Genomic DNA, 12311 nt, shown 5'->3' with positions numbered 1-12311 from the left:
TCACAGATTTTGACTGTGTGTGTGTGTGTGTGTGTGTGTGTGTGTGTGTGTGTGTGTGTGTGTGTGTGTGTGTGTGTGTGTGTGTGTGTGTGTGTGTGTGTGTGTGTGTGTGTGTGTGTGTGTGTGTGTGTGTGTGTGTGTGTGTGTGTGCGTGTTTGGGGGAAGTCTTACTGGCAGAATTGAATCAATATCTGTCACAATATCCCCTGACACCTTTTAAGCCAGCCATGACCTTTTAAAGGATCTCTGTGTATCACTGACAGGACACAACCTCGCTGAACCTTTTGTGTTGTGTTTCTGCAGCCTAAAAAGCTTTAATGGCAGCATTAAGTGCCCCATTGTCTTTTCAGGTAATGTTTGACCGCTTGCCTGCCAGCAGACTCTGGGTCCAACAGGCACAGCGTGTTGCATATTTAATGCCTGTGATAAATGGCCTGATTGATTGACTATTAGCGGGAAGCTGAGCTGTTGTAAAATAACAGGCAGAAATAAGCTCAGCTAACCTCGGTCAGCTCAGGCTGTCGATGGAAAGTGCTTGAGTTTTAATGGTATAGGTTAGTGAATACCCAAAGGACACAGCTGGAATAAATCAGAATATTAGTCCATGATTTCATCTTAATGGGTGTCAGACTCAGGCAGTCATTGTTGTGTTGCCAGTATTACTCACTCTTGGTTGTGTACTAGATGGAACACATGACTTCTGGATTTAGCTTATCTGTTGATCATTTGCCACGAGTCCAGAAACGAGTTTGTCTGCTGTCGCTTCGACTGCTTCATGGTGCGTGTATTGTCTTTAAAATGAGCGGCCGTATTGTTATATTCACTGTATCACTTAAATCTTCACTGCAGTCTCACGGGACTCTCTATCGCATGTCTGCCACGCAGATATTGTCATCACCTGTCTCCATCGAACTTGTTGTGTACATGTTGGGTATCTGATGTTAATGCTATCTAGCATGAGGGCACATGCGAGTGCTTAAAGGCCATCTACAGTAGATCTAATTTAAGGACAGTGTAGAACAGTTGCTTCCTGTATCTTTGCTTGTCAATACCGACCTTCACCCTGCCTCAGACGTGAATATATTTAGAAGGAGAATGGCTTTCATGCTGTAGAGGGGGATAAACTGTGTGTGCGTATGTGGGAGAGAGAATACGACTGACAAACTTGTGGCTCTGTGTCTTTGTTGTGTATGAAAACAAGTCATCGCCTCTTACCGCTGCCCCCGCGGCGTCAGCCAGAAGTCACCAAGGAAACGGCATGACCAGCCTCACCCAGCTGTAATGTTTTTATCAGCTGATGGCTGAAAATGACAAAGCCTCGCACTGCGTGGCCGTGGTTATCACTGATAGCTAACAGCTTGGCTCCGACAGCTCATGAAAAGGGAGGAAAAGGCTAAATGTACAAGCACAGTGGAAAAAGTCCTGACTTAAATCAGCTGCATCAATGATGCAAAAGCTGAACCTTGATTTTGCTTTAGGCGTCAGCTGACCGTCACTGCCCCGCTGGTTGAAGCCTAATAATGAATGAATATGAGTCATTGAGCACACATGCAACGACACGGGCTTCCTTTGAGAGCTGCAACAATTAGTCGATGAATTCATTAGTCAAACATAAGTTGTTTTTAAGTCATTTTCAGGGCTAAAATGTCAATCATTTTGCAGTTCAGCCAGTCATTTGTGGGAATTTGCTGCTCCTCTTAGTCGTATGTGATAATAAGTTGAGTATGTTTTGGTTCTTGGACTGTTAGCCCAATAAAACAGGCAATTTGATGGTCTCGCCTTGGGCTTTGCTCTTCAATGTGTCTTGGCATTTCATACAATAAATGATAAATGGAGGAAATAATCAGCAGGTGAATCGATTGAAATAGTCCTTTGTTGCAGCCTCCGTTACATCACGGCAGAACTTTAGGAGGTGTTTTTTAAATAGCAACATGTCAACCGGCAACATAACTTTAACAAAAATGCAGAAATAGTTTTTTGATGGAAAAATGTTTGCACAACCACAAACCTATGAACCAGACAGCTGAGAGTGTCGCATCAGATACCCAATCTGTGAGTGTGTGTGTTAGCAACCAGTAGATGCATACTCAACTGCTTAAATCTCTGCCTACAGTAGTTTTTCTCATTTCTCAGTTTTATGCAGGTGATAAAATTGGAGATGCTATTTGTATCTGTTTTTGACTTTCCACTTCCTCATGCTTGCTCTGTCTTGCTGTGTCTCATATTATTGTGTCCCCAGTATGAGCTTCTCCCTTGTCCTCTGCTCATCCTCCTCATCTCTCCTTTTCATGCCCTTTCTCTCATTCCATCTCCCTCATCCTCTCCTGTCGCCCCACCCCCTCCCCCTCACAGACAATCCTCCATAAACATAGCTGTCTGGTAATGTAAACACCACAGATACTTGGAGTAGGAAGGGAGGGATGGGGAGAGCAAAGAGGAGTGATGGGGAGGAGAGGGAAGGAGGGACAGTTCAGTTTCCTTTAGTATCTAAATAAAAGCCCTGCAAACTGGGTACGTTTGTGCCTAGTATGCAACATTTTAAATACAATTTCACTGCGGGTTCTGTGTTTTGTTTTGTTTTTTTCCTTAATTGCTTTCGAGAATATTCAGTAAGAATCTGCATCTTTTTAAAGCAGTACGTCTCGCTGTGGTATCTGGTGCACAAAGCAGAGGAAGTGGTCTCGGGTCGGTAGCTGCCGTGGTGGTGGTGGTGAATGAAAATAACTCAGTTTGACAGAATTTATGGATTAATTTGGCTTGTTAAAGCGCACACTCGCACAAACACACGGAGCTAATGTAGTTAATGGATGGATAAGAACGCTCGCTCCGACAAATCCCCAAACCTGTGCGCACGCACACACACACAAACGCACAATCTCTGTATCATATTTCACATCCTGCAGAGGTCATAAAACATGGTTTTGCCATTGTGTTTCCCCTCCCCTTGTCTTTCAAGCCCTCCTTGTACACACACACACACACACACACACACACACACACACACACACACACACACATACACGCACACACATATCACTCTACTGAGGAGCTGTGGGTCCACATTTAATGCACCCAATTACTTAGGCCCCCACTCCTCTGGCTGCTGCATTACGTCAGGCTTGGCAGGCCGTATTTTTAGCTTAGAGATGCCATTGGCCCTCTCTCCCTCCCTTTCTGTGGATTGAGTTACCACCTTGTTGCTGAAAGAACCCAATGGACGCCTACCGGAGCTGCCGGCGTCCAATCACAACACATCGAACCACTGCGTAATGACACAAGCAAGCAGAAGGAAAGACTATGCCCATTAAGGTTTTGGCTGTGGGCGGTGACAAGGAAACGGTGGAACAGGGACCATTGAGAGCGTGTTGAGGGTTACGGGGACCAGCCAAGGCGTGCATTCATGCCTCGCCACAAACTGTATGGTGGTCATGCATGCTGAGTATGAGGACGTTTCTATAGAACTGTGGTGAAGACCTGAGCGCCAAATGTTAATGCTAGCTGTTCTGCATTGCTCCCAGACACCAGAAATTACAAGGTTGTAAGAGGAAAAACTGTGAGCACAGTTATGAAAATACATTCAGGTCTATTTTCAATTTTCCTCTCCTTGCTCCCTCTCATTATTTCAGTCGTTAATAGCTGCAGAGCGCTAAGGGGAGCAGTTTTTCTGATGCTAGCAATGAAGCTGTGTTCTGCACAGCTGAGGCATCAGAATGAGCGATGACAGCTAGACCCCATGCCGTTAGAGTAACTCACAGAGGGCCCCGGAAAGAAAGCTTGGAATGTTTTCACTCAAGTGTTTCCCCCCGGAGTAAACAGTATAAAACCAAACAGCTTGACAAACAACATCCCCCCACCCCCCAAAATCAATTCACACAGTCCTAAGCCTTCACAATGACATCTGCATTGAGATGCTGATGGTCACTCTTCGTCTCAAACTTCCCCCGCCATCTTAATCGGCAGTGTAATCTCTTCCTCATTCCAGTTTGCTTTCCTCACATCACAGCATTCTTGTTTCCCGGCTCTAAGCAGCCAATTTGTTGTTTCACCCATTCACTCGCTAATCCCGATCATTCAGCTTTTAGACGGGATCAGCTGGAGAGTGTCAACAGTGCATATGGGTGCCCCTATGTAAAGTTAAGGTCAGGGAAAACAATAGCAGGCCACTCATGGTTTAGGTTACCATGGCACCAAGCTGTTTGACATATGGAGGAGGTCAGCGTAGATCAACATTCAAGATCGTTCCTCTGTCTTTTTCAATTGTGACTGTGTTCCTTTGAGAATGAGCAGACACAATGTGCATCAGACTGTGTTGGACTTTGATGGAAAAATTGATGTGCATCTGTGTTCTGCTGTTTGCTTTCCGTATATCAGAAGGTAATTGGAGTCCATTATTGCGTCAGTTTGTGCATTAATAGCTGTTTCCTTCCTTGTGCAAAAGTAGACAATGTGTTGATGTCACATTTAGATGATGTGCTGAGTCCTCAGCATTCATTCACACTAAATAAAGTGATTTCTCGACCTAAAGTGCAGATATTTTTGGTTAATTTCTACTTAGCCAGCAGTAAGATACTGCTGAATTAATATGTCAGCCAATGAAAATAATATTTATCCTCGGCAAGTTTGATATTGAAGGCAGTTATCAAAGAAAAATATCAATAATTTGCAGATTTAAGCTTCTCAAATGTGAGAATTTGCTGCTGCTGTCTCTTTATATCTCTGTAAATTGAATATTGTATTGTAAATGAAAGTGTACATACGCGTTGGACAGCTGCATGATTTGAATGATCACAATTGTGAAAGGTACCCCACCCATTCCTTCCCAACCCAGCTAAACCCTCCCAACCATCCCCACTTGTTCCCTGAAGTCCAAATCTTCACAACAGTGATTATCTGTTGATGTTTTTTCAATCAAGAAGTGTACATATATACATAATATAGCACAATGATCAAGGACAAATGAAGAAGGATATTGTGGAGGACATTTTTCTCTAAATCAGCGTATATGTCTTTAAAAGCTGCCACAGCTGTGTAAAAGCAGTTCAGATCGAGTGCTTTGATTAAAGGATGACTGAATGCACTGACGTCTGTGTCTGGACACAGCGACTCAGTACAGAGAGAGAGACCCAGAGTGAGACAGAGGATAGGCTGGAGAAGCAATGATGAGGTATGTGGGTGGAGGAAATGAGACACCGCTTTGGGAAGTGCCTTCCTGGACTAATGCCGGAGTAATGACATCACTGCTCAGGGGAACATCTCAGAGTGTAATGGGCTGAAGTCTACAGGCCTTTTCACTCCATCTCAACAATCATACGGCTATAACATAAAGGAACATCTGCACAGTATGGGATGCATCAGCAGCTGGCCTGCCATGCATGTTGACCTGCCGAACAGACTTAGCTATTTTGTTAATGTGTCCCACTACAGGTGAGAAATGGATGCAAAGGATCTCTCCCTCTCTCATAAAGTGTATTTGACCTTTTTCTTTGAGGCGATTTGCAGCTCAAACACAACTTCAGCCCATCACAGTGCTGCTCGTATGGAAACCACAGCAAGGTGATCTGCACAAACAGCTGCTTTGAGTTCCCTTAAATCCCTGCGGTTTTCACCGTCTCCCTTGAAGGCAGACACACACACCATGAGACCACAGGTCCGTCCCCATTGTGCTGAGCCCCTGCAGAGCGAAAGCCTGGGAGCTATGTGGGGTTTTGGGTGGCTTGTGTCTGCTTTAGAGGGATCACGGTGTGAATTTGGAACAAAGAGGGAGGTATGAACCTGATATTCCCACAGTGTCACACAAACAGCCACGTCTTTCACACACTCCATCGTCTCCTCCCTCTCACTTTGACTTCACCGCCCCCATGCAAACCTTTTCTATGCCCTGCTTTTTGTCCCAAATGTGACCTTCTGCCCTGGAGGGACATATCTGGTGAGCTCAGGTCAGTACAGTGCAATGGCTACGGACTGAGCGCACTAGTCACACTTAACTTTTGCCAACCATATCTTGAAAATTAAACCAATATAGCCACGCAATTTAGCCACTCTGTCCTTTTCTGTGTTTTCTTTTTCATCTTTCATCCCTAGTAAAACTCATCGTCTCTCCTCTTTTCTTCCCCTCTGTAGATGTGAAGAAGGACTGGTCAGACCATGCTTTGTGGTGGGAGAAGAAGAAGACATGGCTGCTGAAAACCCACTGGACATTGGACAAGTACGGCATCCAAGCCGACGCCAGGCTGCTTTTCACGCCGCAGCACAAGCTGCTGCGCCTCCAGCTGCCCAACATGAAGCACATGAAGGTCAAGGTCAACTTCTCGGACCGCGTCTTCAAGGCCGTGTCGGACATCTGCAAAACTTTCAGTGAGTGGAACAATTGACTCGTGCAGGGGAGGGCAGGCAGAGCAGAGTTCGGTTTTAGTCAAGATGTGGAAAACGCTCATGAAGCAAATGTGAGATGAGGTGTGGCTGATTGGCAAAGTAGAATATTGGTCCAGCCTACTTGCTGCTGCTGCTGCCCTGCTGAACCTAAAACATTTACTCGTAAGACTATTTTTGGAAAGGTTCTGGAAATGTTCCACGTCAAACTCAGTTAATCATGCCCTTCCTCTCGCTTTGTTTTTATCCCTGGCAATTTGTTGTGTTTATCAAACATTCTGTGAGCTCTGCCTGCTGGAGTCACGTCTCCTGACTGCTTGTCCACTATTGGCTCTGGAGTCGTGTCCTTGGAACCTGAGCTCCATCGGTCTCTCAGTACTGTTTAGTAAACAGAGATTATCAATCTGTCTCAGGCTTATAACACAGGCACGCACCAAAGTGTTCATGCACATGTTAATTACTCACACTTGTACTCACTGGCCATGTTTCCATCAACATATTTTTACAAGCATTTTGAAGTGTTGCATCAGGAAAGGTTGATGGTAATGGCAAAATTCAAGAAAAGATGCGATATAGAAACTCCTTTTCCAAATAAGTTCTGCTATAGCAAACATTTAACTCACGACTGATCAGCTGTTTCCACTCTTAGAGAGGAAGAAGAAGAACCAGTTTCTGCTGTCAAAAAAATTCCAAAGACCTCTCCTTTTTTTTTTTTATTGTAGATGGCCAAAGGGACTGTTTTTGTTTCTTCTTCTTCTTCTTCTTCTCTGATGCTAGCAAACAATTGGTTTTGATTCCAGTTCGCAACCACTACTTCTTCTACTCTCACTTAAAGTTTTGTTTCAGATATGCTTGATAATTAGATGGAAACATGGCTTTTTTGCTAAAATCATGTCCAAATTTCCAAATTTAACTGTCTCACATGGTGTATGTAGTACCCAAGGGTTCTCTCTCTCACACACACACACACACACACACACACACACACACACACACACACACACACACACACACACACACACACACACACACACACACACACACACGTACTATCAATATCTTCCATCACTGGCACCACCCTGTCTTGTCATAAGCAGAGGTCACACACTGGACCTCAGTGACCCTTGACCTGCTAAGACCCACTTTTCCTCAGCAGAGTCCTCACCCCTCACCCCCACCTCTTAGTCACTGTCTCCAGAAAGGCTTGGAGAGCCCCCAGCAATATAAAACCTTCTATCAGGCAGGGTCATAGTACACCTGTTGCATCTTTGTCACTGGACTGGGTTCAGTAGGCAGGATTTGGGGCTCCAGAGGCAGCTCTCCTGTTTTTATTGGCCCCTACAGGTAGCACTCAAACTTGTTTTTAGTTTGGCAGGAATGAAGCTTTTTAGTTTTTTTTTTTCAGAGGGCTATGGAGTCTACAGAGCAGTTCTATGAAATGAAGAGAACAAACGGCACATTTCATTTAATGTAAATATACAAAGATGCTGTTTTTGAAAGCAGAGGCAGGGAGACCGGGCAGAATCAGGCCTGTCTCTCAGCCAGGCGTGGTGAAGAATGGGTCTGCTGCTTCTGTAATAAATCTATTTCAGCTACTCAGAAATTCAGCACAAATTGCTTTTGGCTGACTATGTGCGTGCCAGGATGTTGCAAGATGTTGTGCAGTGATATGCTTGGATTTGTATCACTGCGTTATTACTCGCAGAAAGCAGAACTTAGGATAATGGACTGTTAAGAACTTGTAACTGTGGGTATGACAGCTGACTTTGCTGACTTACAGCTGCTCTGGCCTGGAAGCATTTCTTTTTTTGTTATCGGGGCAACTTTAAGTTTTACAATTTCCTGTGCATATTTTCTGCTGACTCCGTACGAGCCGAGCAGCATAGACAATCGGAGGGGACAGGAAGAGACGAGGCCTGTCCAACTTGGCCTTCACTCTCCAGACAGCAGAAGGGGAGGGACAGAGATACTGGAAGATGGAAACCGATAGAGAAAGCCAGTTGAGATTTTCAGCTCACCATTGGCTCCAGTTCTTTTTCTCATGTATTTTTGAGGGTATTTTTGCTCTGCTGTGTCCGGTCAGTTGGTCACACAGAAGCTATTTCCTGTTGCAAAGCAAGTTCCGAGTTCAGTCCTCCATTGTAGTATTTGGCTGTTTTTATCCCCACCCCCTCCATATTTTATTTTTCTTATTACACTCTTCAGTTTAAGAATTATAGTATGCTATCAACATTATATCTGTCATTTTGTCATATATTAACATACAGCATTTTTCTTTTTTTACCTTGAACTTTCAATTTTGTCTGCTTTTCAGTCCCTTTTTAGCACAACTCAAACTCTGACAGGGAGCATCCCACACAGCAGAAGAGCATAGAAAATCAACATAACACCCCAAGTTAGAAGTATAAAACCAATTATCCCCGCTGTTTGTTCTCCCATGGCCATGGCAGCTGCGTCCTGACACAGACAAAGTCCATCTGGGCTGGCTGGGAACTGAGAGGACTCAGCAAAAGGTTGATGCACTGTAATACATGAAAATCACTCAGTTCCACTCCTGTTTTGACCTCTGATTCCATTTGGCAGGGCTCACATCCTGTGCTGCACTGCTCACTTGATGGTGAAGCAAAGACATTGGGGATTTTCCATTTTTAGTCGCAAGATAACATTTTTGAACTGTGTCAACAATTCTGAGAAGTTGTTTTGAAGTCTGAAGTGTTTGTGTTACAGTGCCAGCTGAAACTGTAGATATGTTGCTGGGCTGCAACAAATGGTCAATTAAGCCACTGACTGTTGCACTTTTTTTCAATAGATGTTGGAAAATAGTAACAAATGCCTAACACAACTTTCAGGGGCCCACGCTGACATCTTTAAATGGCTTGTTTTAACAAAGGTGTTCATCTTACATTCATAGAAAACAGAGAAAAGCAGCGAATCTGTACATTTGAGAAGCAAGAACCAACAAATATTTGGCATTTTTGCTCAACAAATGACTTTTATTAATAGATTATCAAAATAGTTGCTGATGACAACTGTCAATTAATCAACTTATAAGCTCTAAAATGCCTCATGAAATCAGGTCTGCAGTTGAGAAAAAGAAACAAAAGGCACTTAACTGGCTGCTTAAGCTTCATTTGCTCTTTGAGGAGTCAGCCAGACAAGAGCTTGTCCTGTCTAGACAACCTGGACTTACTTCCTACACATTAAACACACACGTACACCTCCTCCCTCTTACAGGAGGCTCTCTTCTCTTCACAAAATGTACTCTTCCCAACTGACTAACACATGACTGTGGGCTTGGGAGCATGAGGTGGTACAAATAAGAAGCTGCTTCTCTCAGCAAAGCACCACTTCAGGGTAACAAGAGTCAGGCTGCTCCACTTAACCGCTATAGTTTTTTTTTAAGGTCAGCACTCCTTCGCTACCATGTGTGGGAAGACGGAGACACAATAGAGGCAGCAACACTGTAACTTGTGTCATTTGTCTGCACTGCTCTGAAATGGACAACCGGGCAGGAAAGGGTGCCAGTGTCACAGGACATGAAGAGCACAGGAGGATGAGTCTGAGGAAGGACAGTTGAGAGGGTGTTGGTCAGAGCGCTTTATCCTCCTGAAACCTTTTTAGATATGTGTGGGACTGTTGCTTCATCGTTTTGGGCCAGCAGATTTATGGCCCATCAACCTGTGGTCTGCTCGACTGGCCCGAGTGCGGTGGCCACTGTTGTCATAACACAGGAGGAGTGCAGTTTGGCCTCACCTCCAGCTCCTAAATTTAAGTGCATTATTATCCTTTTTGAGTGGCCTTTTAGCACCTTTTTCTCCTGTCTAGTAGATGAAGAGAACCTCTGACACTCTTAACTCTCTTAACTTCACTGTACTTGTTTTTGGCTAAATTCTTAAAATGTAAAATATCCACACCATCTATGTTCTTATTATCCATTTCCAATCAGACTGAGACTGCGTGTGAGTCATTTTTTCATTTAGTCTTCCCCAGAAGATTTATTTACTCCTTAGTATTGATCAGTCAGCCTTACGGCCCAATGAGCATCTCTTCATAACATTAAGAAGTATTTTTTGTCCATGTAGGGTCTGTTTGTACGGTAAACTTTAGTGCTGTAAAATTAGACTGTGACGGTGTTTGTGATTCTTCTGCGGCTGGCCTTACTCACTGCAGTGAATCATGTGTTCCAAAGAGCAGATCTTGCAAGCCCAGCTGGCTTTCACTCAAGCCCTCTCCTCTGGCTTCAGGCCCGGTTACTGCCACATGTCTGCAGGATGGAAGATTGGGGTCTTATTGTCTAAGGTGTCATTTCTGCTAATGGAAACCAACCAAGCTTTTGTAAGCATTCTAGCCATCACTCAGCCTCCCTGCTCTTCCTGACACCAGCCACAAGTATGTGTAGGAGCAGCCTTTCCCACCAGATCATGATTCTTATTATCACTATAAACATACAATTCAAATGAGTATGTCAGCAGAACTGACTGTAACGCTCATCAGTCTGAGCATTTTTTTGTATTTTCTCCTTAGCCTGATTTGCTCATCTTCACCTCTTTGTTTTTAATAGCATACATACTTTAGCAGACCTGAAACCTCCATCATATCAGCTACGCCTCCTCTCCCTTCATGGGAGTGATGAAAAACACATATCTGTCAATTTATTTACCCCACCCACCCATTTCCCACTTCTGTTGTTTTCCAGGCGCTCAGCAACGACCCAGTAGAGGTGCCTCAGATATTACTTTTACAGGCACTTTTGTATTTTCATTCCCTCCTCTGATAATGGATCCTAAACCTGTCACAGAAAGTAGATTTTTCCCACATTGAGTAGTAGTTTTATGGAGATTGCGTGGGCAAAATATTTGCTTTTGAGCCACGTTTTGATCTATAGAGGTTTATAATATGGAAACAGTTGATGAATGTGAGGTATATCAGATGTTTTATTGCACATCTGATTGGCTCATAGATGATTTCCTTGGTGACAATGAGGTCATAAGCATGAACACTGGAAGTGACATTGTAGTAAAACGCATCACGCCTCTGCTATGCTTCACCATGAAGTGTAGTGCTACCCACGTACACACAGTTCGGTACACGCATCACTGTGTGTATTTGGCCTCCTCACGCAGCTCAGTGGGGCTAAAGCTCGGCAGCACGCCTGCAACTCACATGGCTGTATAAGGGCACAGGGATTGTGCTTCACCGCTGCAGCAGAGCGGGAACGAAGGAGGAGGGAGGCAAAGAGAGCGAGCGAGAGGGTGAGCTCCCATCTGGTAGTTCTTAAAACTCCTGGAATGCTTTTGCTTTAGTTACACAAACCAAACAAGCTTTCTCACCAAGCCAAGACCTTCTCGCTCCCCTTCTGCTCCTGCTATCCTCAGCACCCTCTGCAACCTCTTCAATCAATTTTGCAACACCTTTCCAATCCTTCACCTTTAAAAAAAGCTATGGGATACAACGAGTCCTGCAAAATAATGAAATAAGGCTCAGCTCAGTTTAATTAATGTATTTGGAATTTTTGAGAAAACCATATCCAGCTGAGGACCCAGGTGTGCTTGCTTCCCTACCAGTACCGTCCATTCTCGTCCTGACACATTCTGGCCGTCTCACAGCTACATCAGAGCCATCCCAAGCCCGTCTTAAAACATCAGTCCAGTGCTGAGTGATGATTCCCTGGCCTCCAAGCCCGAGGGATGGGAGGGAAAAGAGGGGAGAGGAGCTGCTCTGTTTTAGTCATTATATTCAGTGTCGTATCTTAACTGTCTTGCACCCAATTGGGATGCGGTTATTTGGTTTATAGTGTTTTGGTGTCCTCAAGGATGACTTTTTGGTGTTTTTGTAAAAACTGCACTGTCCTGTTACTCGCCAACAGCAATTGTATAATGCTTTTATGTGTGTGTGTGAGAGGAAAAAGTTGGAGGAAAAGGGTAAGAAGGAGATGGAGGTTG

At 44.2% G+C, this 12311-nt stretch overlaps 1 protein-coding gene across 4 annotated transcripts in view; it reads left to right on the top strand.

Annotated features, from left to right (window-relative positions):
• fermt2 (FERM domain containing kindlin 2) overlaps positions 1-12311 on the top strand; it is a 40372-nt gene that overhangs the window by 9507 nt on the left and 18554 nt on the right. For all 4 annotated transcript variants that reach the window (XM_070978713.1, XM_070978716.1, XM_070978715.1 and 1 more), the window contains exon 3: positions 6121-6354. In XM_070978713.1, the coding sequence (XP_070834814.1) occupies positions 6121-6354 (234 nt within the window). The remainder of the gene's footprint in view (positions 1-6120; positions 6355-12311) is intronic.

The sequence above is a fragment of the Chaetodon trifascialis genome, chromosome 14, assembly GCF_039877785.1.
Source record: "Chaetodon trifascialis isolate fChaTrf1 chromosome 14, fChaTrf1.hap1, whole genome shotgun sequence".
NCBI classification, from domain to species: domain Eukaryota; kingdom Metazoa; phylum Chordata; class Actinopteri; order Chaetodontiformes; family Chaetodontidae; genus Chaetodon; species Chaetodon trifascialis.
Note: the sequence above shows the minus strand (reverse complement) of the source record. Positions and strands in the feature narration are given on the sequence as shown.